General features: G+C 42.3%; 1 protein-coding gene across 7 annotated transcripts in view; it reads left to right on the top strand.

Annotated features, from left to right (window-relative positions):
- The window catches only part of OXR1 (oxidation resistance 1), a 293,745-nt gene that overhangs the window by 131,146 nt on the left and 140,870 nt on the right, over nt 1-21,729 (top strand). For 3 of the 7 annotated variants that reach the window (XM_054814192.1, XM_054814188.1, XM_054814185.1), the window contains exons 3-4: nt 13,793-13,958; nt 21,133-21,329. In XM_054814192.1, the coding sequence (XP_054670167.1) occupies nt 13,900-13,958; nt 21,133-21,329 (256 nt within the window). In that variant the 5' untranslated portion in view covers nt 13,793-13,899. The remainder of the gene's footprint in view (nt 1-13,792; nt 13,959-21,132; nt 21,330-21,729) is intronic. The other 4 variants (XM_054814190.1, XM_054814187.1, XM_054814196.1 and 1 more) reach the window with 2 other exon arrangements.

Below are 21,729 nucleotides of genomic sequence, written 5' to 3'. Positions count from 1 at the left end.
ACCAGAAAAACCCTCCTAGAGGAAAAAAAGGAGCCCCAGGTCTCAAGAGAGACTAAATGGGTATCCATGCCCTGCTGTTCATTGCTTCCCAAGAGAAGGAATAAGAAAGGGAGGAGGGAAGGGAAGAGGAGAGGGGGGGAACTGAGGATGCAGAAGGCATGGGGCTCCCAGAATGGACCATTGGGGTAGGAGAGGAGTCTGCTAGAGCAAGAGGGAGACAAGTTGAAATGACAAGGCAGGGACGTCCCAGGTCTATAGGGCACATCTTTCATGACAGAGCCCTGCCCTCCTGAGTGAAGGCCTCTGTCGGGGGGAGATAATTTCAAACTGCTACCAGGATAAAGGCCTAAGAAACAAAAAAGAAGTGATTTCTTATCGGAGTGTCGTGTGCAGCCAGTTTAAATGGATTTTGTAGCCATTATTTGTATTCCTGATTGAAATGCACAGGCTACTACATCTGCAGTAGTTCTCTTGACATTTCTGCTCTTGGAAGCTTTCCAAAATCTGATTGCTTATATTATTTCTCCATCCGTCTTTTCTTCTTTAAAAAAAAAAAAAAATCCCTCCTGCAGAGAAGAGTCTGTGTAAAAATAGTATTGAAGTGGCTTAGCTCAGTTCCATGAATTTTCTTATCTAAATTTTTCTTATGTGCTCCTTTAGTGCTGTAATCATGGAGGAAGTGAAGCGATATGGATGGAGAAATATTAGAGAAAAACAAGGAGATTAAGATGGGGGGGATCTTCAGAATAGTGCCATCCGCTCGATGGGAGGAGGAGGAGGAGGAATCAGAAGCAGCTAAACATGGGAAGCAGGAGACTTGCTGTGGTTTTAGTGGGTCGGCCAGATGAAAGAGACCACTTACTGTCTGCTGAGCTTAATTTCAGATCCAGAGTAGTGTGTTGTTTGTATGGATTTGAAGATTGGGAGATGAAAAGAGGTGTAGTGAGTTAATATTGTCTTTGTTTGGAAACTTTTTAGGCATTTAGTGATAGGCTGAAGTGATAATCAGCAGGATTGTTGGTTTTGGCAATTCTGCAGTGCTCTGACAGAGCTGGAACCAGCACCTTGAATTTTTAGCTTTGTCACCTCTAGGGAGACAGAGTTTTATCAATGACTCTTCTCTGAGCAGTGGTGAGTGACTTAAATATCTGTTCCTCTGTGTGAGTGGCGAACTAAAGTGATGCTAAATAAACAAGAACATAACTGTAAGAAGGTAACAATATGGATAAAGTGCTTCCTACCAGTCTCCTGCAGGAAGCCGTAAGTTGTAAATAGGGGAATGAGTCTCAAAGGACAGTCAGTCATACTCCAGTAATGACTAGTGAACAAAATGAGAGGAGAAAGTCAAGTCTTCTTTGGACCAACATGGCTGCCTACAAATCTAGTCTCAAATGTCTACCATCAGTAAAGTTTAAAATCTTAACATTTGACTGATGATCTCATCCACAGTACAATTGCAAACGTCATCTTAAAGCTTTGAAAATCCCTTCTTTGAAAACCTTGGAAGCGTTATTTCTGGAAGAAGCAGCCCCTCAGGCTTACGAGGGGTTGTGCGATGCATATTGAACGCATACGTGCAAAAGTGTGTCTTGGCGTAAAATTGATTTGTGTTGTCTCATTCCCTGCAGCCATTTAAAAAGACACTGAATTTGCCTTCTAATGTCTTGAAGATCTCAATTATACATTTAATTGCTACCCAGAAGGTATCTTTGGCAGGAGGGTACAGTGAACACATGGCTATTTTAAAATGCAAAGGCATTTTAGTTAAAAAGAAGGAAGTCAAGGGAGAAATCATATCATCAGATAGCAGTGGGAGCTACTTGGGAATTCTGCATTTGGTTAGATCCTTCCCAGGTATTGTAATTATAGTACTTGAATAGGAAGTTTGCTTTTCTTTTCTTGTTTTTTTTTTTTTTTTTTTTTTAAATTGATCTCTTGTAGAAGCTGTATTTTAAAGAAATCTGTACTGGCACTGTAGAAGATTTAGAAGATCAGAGTTACAGGGAGGGAAACCCAGAGAAGCAGAATTTGCTGCATTACAATTTTCTCTTATGGCACTGCTGCATTCCCAGTCAATTAAAATTCTGCTGCTGCTGTTTGAATGGTGGGAAATTCTGAAATGGCTGAACAAAATGCAGTGAACATTTCTTTATATTTATGCTTCTAAAATATGTTAAATATAATGCTGGGAGCAAAAAATACTCTTGTGAAAGCAAGTTTAGCACGTTCCAGGTTCAGCTGGCAGCTGACCTGATCATGCAAAGATTACTGGTAAATGAAACTGCTCTTTATTTCCTGTAGGACAGCGTTGTGTAGCCTGGGCAAGTACGTGTTTCTCCACCTTGCTGTGCTGAAGAGTCTCAGCTTTGATTTTATAACAGACCAGCTGACCAAAGTACTTGTAGTTTGCTGATCATCAAGCAAGAGTTTTAACTCTTGGCATTATCCTCAATGCAAAGTTTTCCTTCTCTGGGTATGGACAGTGGTGCCTTTTGTCTCCATGTGGTTAAGCAGCTCTCACCTTTGCTCCAGATGGAGTTCTGTGCCTAAGCATGTGAAGATCTTGGTCTGGTGGGCAAGGAAGAAATTTTTTATGATTAGGGTGGTGAAGCACTGGCACAGGTTGCCCAGAGAGGCTGTGGATGCCCCATCCCTGGAAGTGTTCAAGGCCAGGTTGGATGGGGCTTTGGGCAACCTGGTCTAGCAGAGGGTGTCCCTGCACATGGCAGGCGGGTTGGAACTAGATGGTCTTTAAGGTCCCTTCCAACCCAGACCATTCTATGATTGTATGATTGTATCCATTTACTTTCCTGAAGTAAAATGTGCCAACCATTCTGAATTTCTGATTGCACAGTGTCATTTTAATTTGACTTTGGTTCAGTGAATTCTCTTTTCATGTTCTTTGGCCATATTTTGCCTTAGCTCTTTTTTCTTCCATCATACCTATTTTACAGAAAATGTCTTCTTTTGCTTTCCTTTTCTAAAAATTCACTCCACTTGTAAATGAATCAAATGAGAATTAACAGATCTTTTTTCCAAGTGGCCTATGTCTGAGTCGATAAAAGCCAATATTGGTTAACCCAGGGATTTAAAAAAGATCTATTTTTGTGGATTATAGAGATTCTTGTATGGCTCCTGAGCCAGCAGCATTGTTTCTTTGAGTTTTCCATGCTGAGACAATTGGAAAATAAGATAGATCAATTGACATGGCCTAACTTGCCTCTGATCAAAGATAGCTTCATATTTTTTTGATGGGACTGTTTTTCCATTTAAATAAAAAAAAAAAGTGCAGACTGATCTAAGTAGGACTGTGTTTCCAGGTTAAAAAAGTGCATGCTTTCGTACCAAGCATGCAAGAATTGTTTGCCTTTCTTATTCCAATTAAGCTCCATATTGTAAATCACTATTATTTTATCTATTTACTATTTAGCATAAGCAGAATCAAAATTATGTCATCAAAATGACTTGTCTTTTTACTTCATCATAACAGCATTCTGAAACGATCTCTGATTATTCTGTTCCTTCTCTGCTTTGCCTGTCCTTCCACTTCCCTCCCACACTCTCCTTTTCTTTAAAGTTTTATTGCTCTTTCTTTCTTAGTTAAAAATATACATATATATAGGCATATATTATGGGATGGAGATTTTGGTTCCTGAAGAGTGTTTTTTTTCCTTTTCACATCTTGTAATTGATTTTCACACAGTGGGATTTAAAATGACGCTGGCCCTATCAGCTTTTTACTAAGTTATATAACTTCTTGATTTCTCAGCCCTCTGTAAAGATGAAATGCAGTAGCTGCAGCACAGATGAAGAGGTCAGTTCTCATACATAAAATACTGTGTCTGCCCTTTCTCCACCTGTATGTTACATGTCCTATTTTTTTTTATAGAGGCAGATGGCTAATTTCTACCATATTAACATTAAAAGCTTTATATTCTCAGAATATGTGTAATTTTATTAATTACTGAATCCCAAGCCAATTTTTTTCTGCAGTGTATACTACAGAATAAATGGAATGGAAGGTCAAGGAACTCTGTATTTCGTTCACATAAATTATGAGTACTACGATGTTCTGGATATATGTCATTTGGGCACCCAATTATCTTGGAAATGCTGTGGGACTGCATCTGCGGGAGGTCACTGTAATGATCAATACCAAGACAGACTCTGGGCTGGTGCATGTAATTCATATTCCCACTGCAGAGCAGAAACAAGCTTTCTGTCTGATTTTGGGTATCTCCAAATGAGTCTTTGTGTTGCTTTAAAATACTTCTATAAAAATACAAACCCAGCATTAATCTTATAGCCAAACCAAGTTAGTTCAATCTGGATTTCATTTACCAAAAACATGCATTTTTCTACAGGAGAGTATTATTTTACACCAAATTTGTGAAGCATAAGAATTGCCTAATCCGAAGCTTAAGCTTGTCGGGGTTTTGACTTCGGTGGAAAAGTTTATTTTTTTGAGCCTAAACCATTCTGAAAGAGGAAATCTTGACTGCATGAAACACTGGATCTTTCAAGCGCCTGCTGAAGGAGCTAGGCATGGGTATTTATGCTGCCAGGGTTGCAAGGAGAGGACCCTGCCTGGCAGACGGAGCTGGAGCAGAGCTGTTCGTACACGGCTGCAACAGGCAGGAGCGCGGGGTGAGCACTGGCCCTTTCCCGACTGTGCTCAGGGACCGCAGGTGCAGTCATGATGGGATGGGGGAGAGAATCGGAAGAGTAAAAGTGAGAAAACTCGTGGGTTGAGATAAAGACAGGTTAATAGCTAAAGCAAAAGCCGTGCACACAAGCAAAGCAAGACAAGGAATTCATTCCCCACTTGCCATGGGCAGGCAGGTGTTCAGCCATCTCCAGGAAAGCAGGGCTCCATCACGGGTAACGGTGACTTGGGAAGACAAACTCCATCACTCCGAACGTCCCCTCCTTTCTTCTTCTTCCCCCAGCTTTATGTGCTGAGCATGACGTCATATGGTATGGAATATCCCTTTGGTCAGTTGGGGTCAGCTGTCCCAGCTGTGTCCCCTCCCAACTCCTTGTGCACCCCCAGCCATCCCACTGGGGACAGATAAATGCAGAGGGTTTTCAAAGTGAACGGAGAGAATAGGATACAAAATCTTCATTTTCTTCTGTTGATTTATGTTCCTAAATTCTTCCTCTTCCTCATATTTTTCACTTGCAAGTGAGAGGTTTTACCTTTCTGTTCGTAAGAGCAATTAGAAAAGCTTAACCATGATATTTTGATTTCCTAATACTTGCTTTTCATAGAAGATTAGCCAAGGAAAAAAACACACATTGTGAGATTAGTTAAATACATCCTGAAATCCTGCCAATTCTTCCTGAAAAGAAAATGTGATTTACTCATTCTTATTTTGCATTTAGACGAAAACCCTCTGATTTATATGATAGGACTTCTAAAATCTAGACAGTTTTATTGCACACATCTAAATGCAGCTTCCATCTTTTAGCTTGTATGCAGTTTTCTTACAAATTCTGATCAGGTGGTTGTTTAACAGTTCTGCCTTGGAGCTGAGCTCTAGTTAGGAAGCTAAATGCATAAATGTTTCCAAACTCACTTGCCTCATTTAACATGCTGTGGCCTCATTTGTCTTCTGGGCTCTGGTTTTGATCACTTCCAGCTGTGTTTAAATCTCTCCTTGGCTTCTCTTTTTCGTACCGTCAGGCACTAGCCCCTCGCCTCCTGTACCTTCTCTGTTCATAAGCCTCTGGTGAGGCTTATGTCTGATCACAGGGATCTTAGCCTGGCAATGCCAGGCCAGCCTTGAGGTGCTCTTTGTTCTGGACTAAGGGAGGAAAAAAGCCTCACTGTGCTTTGGAAAAGCACCATATAGTGCTTTTTTGATTGGATTATTCTTTATAATGTCATTTACTATGATGCCTATAGATTGCTAGTGTCCAGTAGTGGGTGTAGCTGCGGTGCTTATAGCAATTTTGCTCTCTGGGCTTATTGATTTAAAAATAATAATAATAAAAAACCCTGCAGGGCAGCTGTGTTCTACAATCTCTTGTTTCTATGTTTGTCCAACTCTATTTTGTGTCATTGTGAATGAAAAAAAATTAGGAAAAGATTGTTGCTTCTCAGAGGCTGTCGTGGTTTAGGCCCAGCCGGTAGCTGGGTGCCACGCGGCCGCTCACTCACCCCTCCCCCAGCGGGATGGAAGAGGAGAAGTCTAACAAAAGGCTTGGGTCGAGATAAGGACAGGGGGAGATCACTCGCTAATTACCGTCAGGAGCAAAACAGACTGAATGTAGAGAGGAGATTCATCTAATTTATTACTAGGCAAAACAGAGTAGAGCAATGAGAAAATACAATCAAGTCTTAAAACACCTCCCCCCACCCCTCCCATCTTCTCGGGCTCAACTTCACTCCCGGCTTCAACCTCCTCCCCCCTCAGCGGCACAAGGGGGCAGGGAATGGGGGTTGCGGTCAGTTCAGCACACATTGTCTCTGCCACTTCTTTGTCCTCAGGGGGAGGACTCCTCTCAACATTCCCCTGCTCCAACATGGAGTCTCTCCCACGGGCTACAGTCCTTCACAAACCGCTCCAGCGTAGTCTCTCCCACAGGGTGCAGACCTTCAGGAGCAGACTGCTCCAGCATGGAGTCCCTCTCACGGGGTGCAGACCTTCAGGAGCAAACTGCTCCAGCGTTGGGTCCCTCCCACAGGGTCACACGTCCTGCCAGCAAACCTGCCCTGGCGTGGGCTCCCCTCTTCACGGGTCTACCGGTCCGGCCCGGACTTGCTCCAGCGTGGGCTTCCCACGGGCCACAGCCTCCTTCAGGTGCCTCCACCTGCTCCAGCGTGGGGTCCTCCACGGGCTGCAGGTAGAATCTCTACACCCCCTCATCCTTCCTCCATGGGCTGCAGGGGACAGCCTGCCTCACCATGGTTTTCACCACGGGCTGCAGGGGGATCTTTGCTCTGGTGTCTGGAGCACCTCCTCCCCCTCCTTCCTCACTGACCTTAGTGTCTGCAGAGTTTCTTACATCTTCTCGCTCCTCTCTCTGGTTGCAAAAACTTCCTTTAACTCCTTTGTTTTCCTTCTTAAAAATGTTATCACAGAGGCGCTGATTGGCTTGGCCTTGGCCAGGGGCGGATCCATCTTGGAGCCGGCTGGCATTGGCTCCATCAGACACAGGGGAAGCTTCTAGCAGCTTCTCACAGAAGCCACCCCTGTAGCCCCTCCCGCTACCAAAACCTTGCCACATAAAACCCAACACAGAGGCATAAATCTAAATGGTGGTTTGAGGGAAAGGTCATCCTTTTCCACTGATGAGGACATGTCTTTACTTCAGCATGAAGCTGAATTATGGTTTTAGGCTGTCTTCGTGAATCTCAGTGTCATCATGTGCCGCCTGTAAATCCCACCTGCAGAAGGAAAAAGAGAAATAAGTGGCAGTGAGGCCCTTCATAGCATATCCAGGCACGAGCTGGAGCTCGAGAAACAGAAGCTTACAGCCATTACTACCACCGCAGAAGTGTAGGTGGCTGCCTGGGAGTGCTGCTAGTCTTCCCCTGCCTTCCTGGTTTTCCTTTGTCTCCCCCCATCTGCAACTGAAAGGATAAGAAGATACCCAATCTGTCGATAAAACTTGATGATCTCTTTCATGCTGTTTCAATGTCACTGCAGTGTTTGTGAGGACTGCCCTTCTTGGTATTGTCTCTTAACTTCTTGATGGCAGCGCGTTCCTCCCTGCTTGATCCACCAAGGTTGTAGTGCTAGCTGTCCATAAAAGTCAAGTAGCTCATCTGTAAATCTCTGCGAAGGAACAGCTAAACCCTCCGTGCTTACTGCAATGTGCAGAGCCAGGAGCCATGGTCCCTGAAATCCTCCTCATGCCCATGACAGAGAATGCCATTACTGAGCACACAACGGCTCAAACACTGCTAGCCCAAGAGTTCCTTCAAGCACAGGAGCACAGATGCAAGATGCATCCTGAAAGAAAGTAAGGAGAAAGCTGAGAGAGTTCGTTTTGCTTTGGTGTTGTGCAGGAATATTTTGCTTTTCAGGAGCTGAGCCTTACGGTGAGGACCTGATCAGGCTTGAACCATCCTGGACACTTACCTTCCTCTCAGGTGTCAACTGCATTGCATTTATTAATGCAATTTCTTACAAGGCTTCTAGATGCTCTGCAATATAAATAAAGCATTTTGATATTTAAGTGTTTTTGTGGTGTAATGGCTTGTTAAATAACTCTACAGAAGGCTGCTAGCTGCCTCCTCTTGAATCTCAACACATGCATGTGCCTGCTGAGCCGACTGGTCCTCCGCAAGCTGTGACCTGCCTCCACAGCTGTTTCAAGAAATACAGTTCTGCCATAGTAGGATGCTGAAAGTAGTCCAGGTACCTTAACTCCTGCAAATCTGATCTTTTTACTATTGGCATTTGAATTGACAGCTAGAGATTTACATTGCACATGTGGAAAAAAAAAAAGTTGGATGGTATCTGTTGATAAGCTGTGCCTTAATGGCCACCTCCTTCCCAGGATGGAGACAGCTGAGCCACCTTGCTGGTGGTCTCAGCATCAGGCAGGGACCTTAGGACGCTGCTGAATCAGGGCCCCTGTCAGGAAGCTGGGAGAGACTTAGAAATACACAGCTGGCTTATTAAAGACTGAGCAGTAACACCCTTCATCATGCTGCTCTCTATTTTAATTTAATTGGCTGGCAACACTTGTCAGAAGAAAGTTCAGCTTCTGTGAAAATACTGACAAACTTGGTAACTGCAGTACTTGATGTCAAGGTGGGTTTATTAAACACACAACTTAAAAATGAAGCCTTCAATCTGTAGCTAGCAAAACAAAATTTGCTATATTTTAAAAAACATTTTCAATATTTGTTGATATCATTGCTATGGATACAAAATAAGAGAGTCCCTTCCTTTCTTAGGCAATTTCCTTTCCTAATGTTAAAGTTTTGCTACATGGTATAGAATCAGGATTTATATTTTTATGATAGGAAAGACTGAAAAATACCTTTGGTTATTGAAATATTAAACCCCATGTAAATATTAAACCCCATTTTTTAGAGTCGTACGTATTTATATAAATGTGAACTATGTAAGTACTGGACTACATGTTTATTTTGTCTGTCACAGTTGTAAGTGGAATGCCCACCCTGTCTGCCTGAAGCTGAGGCCACCAGGACACCGGTGGCCCCCCAGCAGCCCACAGCCCTGGCACTGGGCACCGACACGGCGTTCGGGGCACTTGCCTCCTTGTCCAGCAGGAGATCTGGCAGTGACCACGTTTTGTTTAGTCTGGGAGTGTCTTTACATTCAGTAAATGGGAGAAATCAAGAATGGTGACACTTTTGTTATAGATGGGTATTTTAAAATAGTGGCAATCTTCTATCTAAATCTCTGGTGGCTTCCAGCAGCCAGTGATATGCTTTGATCGTTGGGTCATCAAAGCACAGTGGTTTGGTAACGGGAGCAGAATACAGAATTACAGGGCAGAACCTGAAAGGACCGAGGACTAAGTCATCTTGAGAGGCAAGGGGGGATTTCATTTGGAAGGAAACTTGAGAAATTGGCTGTCATAATTCCTAGTTTAAAATGAAAGCTAAGACGAGGAGAAAACTGCACTGATGGGAGTGAACAGAGCATTCACGGCCCTGATGAAGTTCCTAGACATTGTCCACTGTGAGCCAACATCCAAATAAAAAATAGATGCTCAGTGTGGGATCGATACCAGCAGTGACTCCTGCTTACAGCTCTGCAGACTTAGAATTTACTGAGAGTGGGAATTTCAGCATGATCATGTCACGTTTGTTTTCTATCCTGATAGTTAGGGGATATTGAAATTACTGTTGCAATCTCAAACATTCTCATAATATAAAAAACTTCCATTTTCTTGAAGGGTTTTCTTTTTCCTTTTTTTTACCATAGTTTGTTGTCCCCACAGTAAACGTGCTTGCATTCAGATTGAACATAAACTCTGTGCTTGCCTGAGGGACGGTCATGCTTGTGCCCCGGTTCTTGCTGCTGCAGAGTTTCTCCTGGTGCATGGTCCCTTCTGCAGCCAAGGCAGAGTATCATCAGAAGGTGCTTGTGGGTTGTGCCTGGAGGGTGAGACATAAAGAAACATCTTTACAACCTTTACACTCTTGTGGGCACAAAGTAAAAAGTTGTTAAAAATGTTCCTCCTACTACCACAGAACTGTGAAACAAAATAGTTGTGTGGGTTTTCCGTTTGTTTTTAAATAAGTAGGCACTATTTCACAACCTATCTCCTCAGATGTATGTTTCTCCTTTATATATAGATTTTCTTAGTACAACCTGTTATTAATCAAGTGGCATTGCTTACTTTTTGGGATGACAAGACATGAAAACATATGGTCAAGGTAGCATTTTCTCAATAGGCGCAATGAACAGACTTCCCATTTTCTAATTGCTTCTGATGGGACCTTAACAAGGCTCTGGATCTCTATCTACTGTGTGGCTGTAGCATCCGAATGAACAGAGTATGGGCTGGCATACCCAGTCAGCCCTCTGGGCTGTTCCTGGAGCTCTGGGGGAAATGCCGGTGACTGCTTTGCCATGCTATGACCTCAGGTGAAAAGAGAAAGCTGGGTGGGGTTAGTCAGAGATGAATACTTAGAGCAGGAGGGTCTCCTGCCAGAAGGGTAGGAGGATAATTTTGTCTTGTTTAAATACAAAATATTCCTGGATCTTTGAAGATGTTTCTCTCCCATCTGGTATAAGCTTGGCTAACCTGATTTATGAATCAGAAATGCAAAAAGAACAAGACAAGCACTTTTTCAAACCTGTGTGGCTAGTGCCCAGTAGAACTCCCTCAAGAAAAAGTAGCTTGGATGAACATGTTTTCAATGGAGAGTGTCTTGTATATATCAAATAATGGTCAAAAAAGCCAACCAATATAATGCTTATTTTATACAATCTATACATTTTCCGCACATTTCATTAAAAAGCTAAAATTGCACTCACTGTTCAAAATACTTGCATTATGCATGAGTTGAAAGGCAAAAACTCAGTTCTCCTTTGGCTAAGATGATGAAAGATTTCTCATTTTGCCTAGTTTCTAACTTGCCTTTGACAAGCTAGGTACTTCCAAAGAGATTTATCCAATATTATTATATCCTACAGAGCACTCTGAGAACCAATTTATGTTCCTAGCAAGGAGAAATGCTAGATATTTTAGTCTCTTCAAGGAACAGCTTCTGCCTCTCTTCACTGTAACGAGACCCTGCCCTTTGTGAGTTGGTGCTAATTGCTTCATTTTATGACAGTTGCTTTTTGCCCTGTGAGGACTTATGGAAGAACATGTTATGCGCACATAATATATTGTAAGTCTATGTAATCTTTCTTTCGAGACCAACCTATATTGCAAAAGTGTGAAGACACAGTATTTGTACAAATTGGATAACTTAGCTGCCTAAGATAGGTACCGTTTGTTTTACAGATTAAGTTGCTAGCCTTTGTCCAGTCCTGTCATTGACCTGTATTCAATGAAGAGAGGTGGGTGCTTCCAAAGACCTCTAGATAATAGCTACTTTTTCAGTCCTAACATCTGTGTAATGTGCTGTGCCTAGTTCTTAGAAAAGCAAAACAGGAATAATGGCTTTCACGGTGCAGCCCCATAGCCACCACTCCTGGTGGGCAGCGGGTAGCTTTGCTCAAAGGGCAATGTGAACCTCAGTGTGAGGATGAGTCTTGCGGCTCTAGGAAGAGGAGGGGAGGCTCCATTTGGGAAGGAGCATGAGGAGAGTTTGGATATACACTTGCGAGGTTTGCGTCTTCTGCTGCCCTGGATTGACCCTCCTCCCCCAGCCCCATGGTCTGGTGGCAGGTCGCAGAGCGTGGCCATTGTGCTCTCTGCAACGTGTCCTAATGCTCAGACTAAAGATGGAGGCTCTGTGGCTTGCTGCAGCTCTGGTGCCAGGGCTGGCATTCGTGGCTGCCAAGCAGCACGGTGTGACATGACAGTGGCATGTTGTGGCGTGACAGGGCGGGCTGCCCAGCTGCAGGAGGAAGGCCAGACCAGAAGGTCTCCAGTTGCCTGACAACACTCCAGCTGATGGGCTGTTGCACAGAGATGCCCCTGGCTCAGTCTGACTCACTGTTCATTTATTTATTTCAGTACTGAGCTCAGAATGTCTTATCTCATGTATGTTTTGTGGAATAAAGGTAATAATGATGTTTTGGTTTTATATAATGATGAATTGGTTTTATATTTTGAAAGAAGTCTTTAAGTTGTTTCACAGTGCACGTTTCAAGTTGCATGAGCTACTGGGCAAGGCAGAAGAATCTGCAGATTTGCATTTCCGTATCTTAGGACAAGCATATCCACAGCAGGTTCTTCAAACCTGAGCAGCAGTTGCCTGCTGTGATGCTGCTTATTTGTTGAGACGGTAGAACTAGAACACACAAATCTCTGGTACTGTAAGAGCATTGTAACTTCCAAACTCCTTTGCTGTCTCTTTGAGAAGTTAAAAGGCCCTTTTGCTTCCAAATTTGACTACATAAATGTATGAGTGTTATGACTGCGTATACTGTAGCAATCTCAGGAACATTAAGTGCCCAGGGATATTGCAGCTGACTTGTAAACAACTTGGAAAACAGTCAAGCCTAGGGCTGGAATCAGAAATGTAAATGCAATTGCCTAACTAAAAGGCTATGGATAAACCAGCTTTGCTGATGTATAAATTACTTGCAGTTAGCACAGAAAATAACTGATATTATGACAAAGTTAAGTTAATTTTATAGAAAAATGCTACGAGTTTATATGGCTTCACGGTAGGTGAGGTATTCAGGGTATGTCATGCAGCTCCCAGACCACTGGCCATGCCTGCTTTTGAAAACCCTGAATTTGGGAGAGAGAAGATGGTAATATAGGATATGTTCCTGCATAATATACTATGTGTGAAAATCTGATGGTAATTTTCAGGGGAATAGGATCTGGGTGCTGATTGCATAGCCTATAATAAAGAAATTTCAGAAATAGCTCCTTCTAATCAGGTAAAGACTTTCCTTAGTGATACAACCTTAAAATAGTTTGGACGATTTGAATCCATCCTTATAAATAAGGCTGCATTAGATAGAATGCTGCAGCATTAATGAGACAAATATGAATGAAATAGAAATTATCAATTTAAAACCATTATGCAGAATTTTTCTGTGCTGAATGTGACAGAGCTGGAAATTTCAAGACCCATGCAAATTGTACTAAAGTAGATTTGCATAAAGCATTGGAAGAGTTTTTATGAAAATGGAACTAGTGGGAGTTATTTAAATAACAGTATAGCAGCTATTAACAAAATAGCAAGATTCAAAATAGTAATTTACTTTACACATCTCTTCTAAAACATGTCCAGAATCAAGATAACTGTCAGCAAATTGTAGAGCATTGCAACCCACCCTCTCAAAAATCCTGAAAGAAGCGATCAAGAAATTCTCATTCCTGACAAAACGCACACCCTAGTTGCAGAGCATATTACTTCCACCACGGAAAGCAGCAGTAAAATATTATACAGCCATGGTGAAGCCATATGATCTTGAGCTCTTAATCATTCCAAAACCTTAGGGAGGAAAAAAAGAATGAATTGTATATGCTGTGACTATATCTGAGTTACGTTATGTATTTAAAATGATTGCTGCCATCTTCCTCTCCATCATCATCATCATCCCCACCCTCCCCACTTCTGCCATGCCTCATCCTCCTGCGAACGTACATCTCCAGGCCCATCTGTGGTGTGTAGAGCGCTTTGACTCCTTTGCCTGTGGACTCACTAACGCTTCTCTCCCAGGCAGTGAGAATGCCTTGTCACACTTGAACCACAAGTGGATTCTGGATTCTCCCGCTTGGATTTCATGGATGTAACCTGGCAGCAACCAATCTATATGTCTTCTGTAAATGGTCCTCCAAGGGTTTACCTGTAGCAGTGCTGTCATGCTCCCAGGAATAATCACAAGGTTTGTGTTCATTTTTGTTAAGTCTTTATTCTCTGATGTGCCCTGGAAACAATGAGGCGCCAGTGTTGTCTGTGAGAGCTTTGTTAAGAGGGTGTGGGTTGCCTTTTCCACACATCACAAAACCAGTTTTTCAGTCAGTGAGATACTCTTCATCTTTTCCCCTTAAGCCTGGTGGAAATTCTGTTTTGGCATTGTCTTTTCTTACAGAATGATGGATGGTGGCAGTTTTCCTGCATGTGCTGGGACAACTTCCGTAAGGATGACTGGGAAGTGGAGAGAGGGTGGTTTTGGTTTGCTTTCTCATACTCTGACAATTAACAACTGTTGTGTCTTTAATTTGGACCGTAATTTTTGATAGTATATGTAAAGGAACAAAAAAAGAGCGTTTTATATTCTTGCTCTACATGCTCAGATACATGTGCTGGGAGGTATAAAGCAAAATATGATGTTGAAATGCCACTACTTTCTTGCACGTAGCTTTGCTGCCAGCACCAAATCTTGCGTTGTTGATACATACCTGCTGCTTTGAATTGCTTTTTGGGTTTTGTAGGTGTGAATTCATTCCTAATCCTTTCATAACGTCACTCGCGTGAAGGTCGTCTTGTTCGTGTTTTCTGCCATCAAATGATCTCATAAGCTGCTTGCATTATCAGAAAACTTTGCTGCAAGATCAACACATAAAGTGACAGTCTGAAGGGCTCTTCTGTGGTTTTTTGTTTGTTTGTTTACTGACTGACATTGATTTTTGTGGTGTTCTGTTTTCTAGCTGCTTTGTGGTGGTTGGTTTTCTTTCCCTCTGCAATTCATAATGACCAATTCAGATTTGAATTGCAAGTATGTTGCGCTCAGCTTTGTGTAGTACTTACATAGTATGGATACTTAGGGATAATATGAGAAATGGAACGTGCATTGAGTGGCTCTTTCCCTGTGAAACCCCTCCACCTTCCAGCAATCCTTGGCTCAAGGAATTTCTGACCTGAAGTACCTGCATGCTTCATAGCCCTTAATGGATGTTTTCCGGCTGACTCGTGTCATTCTTTTTTGAACCAAGCGATACTCCTAGCCTGCACAATTATTTCTGTCATGCAATTATATACAGTTCAAAGTACTTCTTTGTGTTTATTTCTACCTTGCTGCTTGCCTCCATTTGGTGCTTATTAAACCTCCCACGGTGAAAACCCCTTTGCCACTGCCCTTTCCCCTGGCCGATGGCTGCACAGGTCCCTGCGCTGGTCCCCCGCCGGCGGCTCCTTCCTGCACTCTGTTTTGTCTCACCTCATGAAGAACCGACTCGTCGTCATCATGGGTGTTTTTTGTCTGTATTAGTCTAATCCTGCTATCTTCTTTTTTGGGAGGGGATGGCTAGAGCTGCAGGTGGTATTCGAGAGCATTAAACAAAAGATTTTCCAGCAGCCCTCCATGGCATTGCCTCACGCTGCCTCAGGTGGGAAATGGAGCCAGACTGCAGACCACCAGCCTTTTACCTGATCCCTCCGAATTGCCACAGCAGCCAAAAAATGCCGGCTGTGTGCAAATGCAGATTCATGTGGAGGCTGGAGGGATGTTGTGTCCACAGGGGAATAATTCTTCACTATGAGGGTGGTGAGGCACTGGCACAGGTTGCCCAGAGAAGCTGTGGAGGCCCCATCCCTGGAAGTGTTCAAGGCCAGGTTGGATGGGGCTTTGGGCAACCTGGTCTAGTGGAGGGTGTCCCTGCCCATGGCAGGGGGGTTGGAACTAGGTGGTCTTTGAGGTCCCTTGCAACCCAAACCATTCTATGATTCTATGATGAAATAACTGGGTTTGTGGCTAGAATGTGCAGACACTGGGGGATTAGGCTTTCTCCTGTGTAAGTTGTCAGACCTTTGCAGTGCTGTGCTGAAAACAGAAGAAGTAGTTTACTTTTTTCCAGAATCAGATAAATCCTGGCTGTCGACATCGGTTTAAATCACATTTCTTGCTACAAAGAAATCAAATTCATAACAAGCTCTTCTGGGCATTCAAAAATACTAAATGCATCTCTGAAGAATAAGCATCACTCTTCAAATGAATGATTTTGCTTCTCCTATTAACTGTATAGTAAAATCTCTGCGATAGTCACAAGGGGCGCAGGGAGGTTTTTTGTATTCAGTAGATAAGAATGAGCTAGGCTTTCCTCCAAATCTTTGTTGCAGTAAGGGATTTTTACTTAGAAATTCACAAAGATCGAATTGTACAGATTCCCAGCCCCGGGATGCTTTGTGTGCTTGTTTGTTTGACCATAAATGGTTTAAATGGGTTTTTTGGGTTTTTTCCTTTTCTGTTGGACTGCACTACCAGCCGTACTTGGTTTAGGTGCTTTCAAGTTCTGTTTAGAGAATAATGCCTTATTTTTTTTCCATGCTGCTCTACAAAAATTCAGTTTGCAATTATAACATGAAAAAGTGCATGGATTATATTAGGAACTGAATAGGTTTATGATAGTGAATGCTAGGAATGAAATCCTAATGCTCTTAAAATCTGTAGCAGACTTAGTGGTCAATGCCTGAACACCTGACCGCATTTTCTTTTTGAGGGAAATGGTAAGAATCTGTTCAAAGTGACCCGTTCCTGGAGGTGCTGCTGGGGAGCGCAGGGTGCCAGCTGGTCAGGAGGAGGTAAAAGCTGGAGCCATCTGTTAGGCTGTTTCTAAGATGCAGCAGAGAACTTCGCAGTTGTATGGAGAGGATGGAAGGAGAAATAAAGCGCAACTTCAAAACCTAGTCAGTGTATCTACCTACAGGTATGTCATATCACACAGCTTGGAGATGCACAGTCCTCCTGGATTAGCTAAATGAGCAAATCCTCTGCGATTGGTAACTGGCAGATGCCGAGAGGCAGATTTGGGCTTTCTGCCTCTGTCTGCTAGGTTGGAGGCACCAAGGAGTGACTGTGGTCTCAGACGTCTGGAGTTACTGGGGTGTGTGACATCTGTTCTAGGAAAATACAGTGAGATAAATGAAGCAAATGGGGATGTAATGGGTTATTAGCAATAGTGCAATTGAATTACACAAATAGGTCTGTGAAATGTGTATTTGAACAGGGTTATCTAAAACAGAGGTGCTGCTCTGCCACATTCCAAGCAAACATGGCGTTCCCAGATCCAGTCAGCAGCTGAGTAACACCTCCTCTGGCCCTGCTTGAATTTTGACCCAGGATGGGTTGCCTCAATTAATTGTCGATAATTGGGCCTTCATTCTCGTTCCACGTTAGCCTGCCTCTGAACTGACCCCTTTTGCTGTGAAAGTGCCTGTTTTAACAACCAAGTGAGAGCACGGCTGTATTTTGCAGAAGCCACCAGTAGCCAGAAGACAACAGCATGACCAGCTTGGGGTTTCACACCTCTCAAAGGATGCAGATTCTCCTTTTCTTGTGGTGTCATTTTCCCTCCCCCGGAACTCCTATAATTTAAGGATAGCTGTAGAAAAATAAATTGTCCCCCCTTCTACTTTAGATCTTTGGGATACACCAAGTGATATTGAAAGACCTGTGTTGCCCGTTGTTGAAAAGTTAGTTGAAGCCTCCTGCAGAACACATAGAGTAAAAGATAAAAAAGCTTGGCCATATTTCTTATATCTTTTATTTATTTTTCTACAAGCAGTCAGCCTGAAACAAAGCACGAACCATGAATGTGATCCTAAGGCATTCCACATTCGGATTCCTTTCTGTCAAAGAATAAATCTTGTTACAGCCTGACTGTGCAGCTTTAATATAAAAAACCCAAAAAACAAACGCAACACAAAGCTAGTAGTAAAGCAGGGTGCTGGAAGAGGGTCAGGCTTACTAAGAATTTCTTCCCTTGGCTACAGAACGTACACAGAACTCAGGCTTTCTTTGCAAGGCATGGTGGTCTAGTGAAGATGCAGTTTAAAGCTGCAGTGTTTTTCAAACTATTTACCAACCACGACTGTATCACGGTACAGTTCATGTGGGCTGAAGGAAGATGCACCTGAGTAAGTCGCTTGGTTTTGTCAAGTCATTCCTATAAAGTTGCGTCCTTACTTGAACCTGCGTCCTACTCAGCTGACCTTGTTATGGCAGAGTCTGGATTAATTCAGATCCTGTATCTTTCTGTCTTTCCTGGCAGCAAAAGCACTGTCGCCATGGTCTCTCAAGAACAGTTTGACAATATTATGTGCACTTGCTTGTCTTTCATGCTCCTGTTCTTTAATTTTAGTACTTGACTACCTATGGCTCTGGAATTCTTACATTTAAGTTATTTTGGATTGCAAGAGTAGATAACTTTTGGCATATTAATTTGCTATAGGCATTTAAACCCAGTCTTTTATTAATCATAAGTCATCTGAAAAAGGCCATGTGACATTTTTACTGCTCAGATGACAGGTATTATCCCTTTATTTGCATGTGAATCTAGAAGAATAGACACAGCATATTTGTAACAACAATCTGGTATTCCCCACAGTGCAGAAAGCTATCTCCACACTGTAATTTGCAGCTTTATTAATTGGACTGTCCTTCAGCCTTGGTGGCAAAGAATGTGTTCGTAACATAGTTGAGAATATAAACCATAATGGTATTTTTCAATTTGTGTAATTTATTCCAACTCACCTGCTGTCTGTCTTCCTCTGGGGCAGAGCATAGAAATGCATAATGCAGGACATGTGTACACTTAGCAATCTGTAGGTCTCACTTGCCTTGGTTGGAGGTCATGGAGGTACTAAAGACTTTGTAGGTTCTTTGCCCACAACTATTTTACACAACACAGAAGCAAGACACTGTAATCACAGTGGAAGCTTTAGTCTGAGGTAGAGCATTACTTCTTGAAAACTAGTCATTTTCTTCCCAAAAGTCATCCTTTAAATCTTCAAAGATTTCAAGTGGTAAGGAATAATAGAAGCTTTTAGTATCACCTGAAATATGGTGTATTCAACAGCGGAGCGAAATTTAACAGTGCTCATAGAAGTATTTAGTTAGTTCATCCCAAGCTGCCTGGGATGGTGTCCCCACTGACTCCATATATGGGACCTTGGACCAAGATTCTCAAAGTAAAGATTTATTACAGTGACAAGTTGTTCTTCCTATATCTGTACGGCTCTTTGAACAGCAGGAGCTGATGTAAGCAGCTGGTATATATGGAGTAGTAGCTGTTCATTGTTTCTCATAATGCCACTCTTACAGGTCATTAAATAAGCTACTGTGGCTCCTGTATGCTAAAATGAACACAGTGCATAGTTAAACCAGTAACCGTCAAGGCAGGATGCCACCCATATAGCAGAAGTTTAGAAGAGTTCAGGAGTAATTAAGGACAAAGCAAGAAAAATAACTCCAAGAGCTAAAAAAAGCACGTCATCTGACTCAGGAAATCCCTAAACCACAGTTTGCTGGAGGCTGGAAGGATACCCTGAGGCAGGCAGCACTGTGCACCTGCCTGTACTCCATCCATTGATGGAGTTGTTAGAGACAAGACATTTGTCTAGATGAATATCTGCTTTAACCCAGTACAGCCTTTCTTATGTGTAGGAGGGATAAAAGTCCCCATCATCCTGACCTGTGTGTGCAGAGCCATTGGAGCTGAGGAGCGTTGCTTCAAATACAAGACTCCCTGGGCCAGTCTAGGGAAAAGGTTATGGTGGAAGTAGTCTTTATCATTGGACCACATAGAGAAGTTCATTTCTAACTGCTAACTGTATAACTGCTAGTCCTTTCCCTGGACTAGCGTTACTTCATGTGACTATAGTAATTTCACCTTCATAATGTCATTCATAAGATTCTGCATACACTTTGATACTTTAATAGATCTTCCAGAGCTTGATCATGACCTGAAGATTTTCCAGTCTACTAATAACAGTAATTATTATTATGATATTTAATCAGTTAATCTCTTAAACTAGCAGATTCCATTCTTAGTGCAGGAATCCATGCTGTTCAATTGCAACCAATACATGGAAAAATGTTTTAAAAATAAGGAAGTGCAGAGTTAAGAGGGAGGCTGCCTAGCATTAAACCGTTACGCTACCAAAATTATCCTTTGGCATTACAGAATTTTATCTTGCTTCATAATTTCAGAATTATTATGATACCTTCATCTCAAATCAATATTTCATTGCAATGCCATAAACCTCTTTTATTTCCTGGATCAAATTGTTTAGTAAACTATATACACTTACAGAGACTTAATTTAAGAAAAGTGTTAACAAAATCCTCTCTGTATGTAGTGAGTTTCATCATAACAGAGCATTTGTCTCTGCTCAGTAGCTCTAGTAGCATAATAACTTCTATTTTATGTTGCTAGAGATAGAGGAGATGCCAGAACTACAGTGATTCAGTGATGGGAGTGTACTCACCACTGCTGTGAAGTAGGATTTGAGAGTCTTTGTAAGTCTCTCACCCACAAAACTCTGATAAAATGACTAGATTTGGGGAGGAGTGGCGAGTGATGTCATTTGCCTTGACTTTAGCAAGGCTTTTGACACTGTCTCTCACAATATACTTGTACTCAATTTGTGATGTTATGTCTGGACATGAGGACAACTAGATGGGTAAAAAACCGGTTGGATGATCGGGCTCTGAGGATAGTGGTTAATAAGTTGTATTCTACCTGGATGCCAGTAACGAGTTGAGTAACACTAATTTCTTCCATAAGACAGACAATTTCTTTTCCTCTGTCCACTGTTGTTGCAGTGCACAAAATGGTACCTGGAGTTAGTGGGATTCTTGAATTTCAGCGAGAAACAACACGTTGAAATTGTTGCAGAATGAGAAATGCAGTTGTAGAGCTACATCTGAAGATCAGAAGTCTGTTCCTTTCTCTTGGGACTTTCAGCAACTTTGTGTAAATGATTTAATTTCTTTGTACTCCCCTCGTCTGTGGAAACTTAAGCTGGGCAACTTAATGCTAGGTTAATTGTTGGCAGCTCATCTTCTCTGAAATAGATTAGGGACTGATCCTTCAAGCAGCTCAGCAGGCTGATTTGAGGGCAGTTTACCATGTGCAGCTACTTGTGAGATGCAAGTCTGATTTAGCAGGAGCTGAAAGGGGAAATTAATACTACGCCTAATTTATCACTGCTGTTCTTCTGTGTTCTGCTGTGACATGCACAAATTGTTGTGAAATGAATATATTGCTGTTATTCTATACAAAATCTAGGTATAGAATGATAATTAATAATACTTGACTGCCTTAAATTGCCTTTAGATTAAAGAAAAAGTCCCAGTCGGTGGATGTTAGTGGGCCAGGATGCAACCCAGTGGCAGCCGAAGCTCAGACACCTCAGCCCAGTAAATCTTTGCTTGCCACTAAGACAGCTGCTTCTGAGGAGGAACAGAACAACACCGCAAACACCCAAAGGCGCAATCCACGGAGGAGTGAGTTGAAGAGATACTACACCATCGGTGAGTTTTCTTTCACAGAAAAAATCAAATATACTTATTAAAAAAAAGGCAAGGTGTTCCTGTTTATTTGTATTTTATTTCTTTTGCAGTTGGCTGCTAAGGTTACGCATGCCCACAGCAAGTGTTAAGATGTCGTATCTTAATGCTGGTGTCAAACTACCCTAAAGAATTAACCTGCTTTACTTGCACTGTTTACAAGAATTCTTTCTTCCACCATTTTCTTCCCTTGAGAACAAGTATTGAAGAAAGCATAGAAGCAATTTTGGGAGGAAAGATATAGGAAGAACGTAATTGCCTTTGATGAGGGATTGTGTCAGAGTTTTGGCAGAGATGGTTTCAAAGGCTCCTGGTCAGGAAGGATTTCCAGTTTGGAGAGGGAGAAGGCCTGCTGAGTGTGAAG

Source organism: Grus americana, chromosome 2, assembly GCF_028858705.1.
Source record: "Grus americana isolate bGruAme1 chromosome 2, bGruAme1.mat, whole genome shotgun sequence".
Classification (NCBI taxonomy): Eukaryota; Metazoa; Chordata; class Aves; order Gruiformes; family Gruidae; genus Grus; species Grus americana.
The sequence above is the reverse complement of the archived record's forward strand: the minus strand, read 5'-3'. Positions and strand labels throughout refer to the sequence as shown.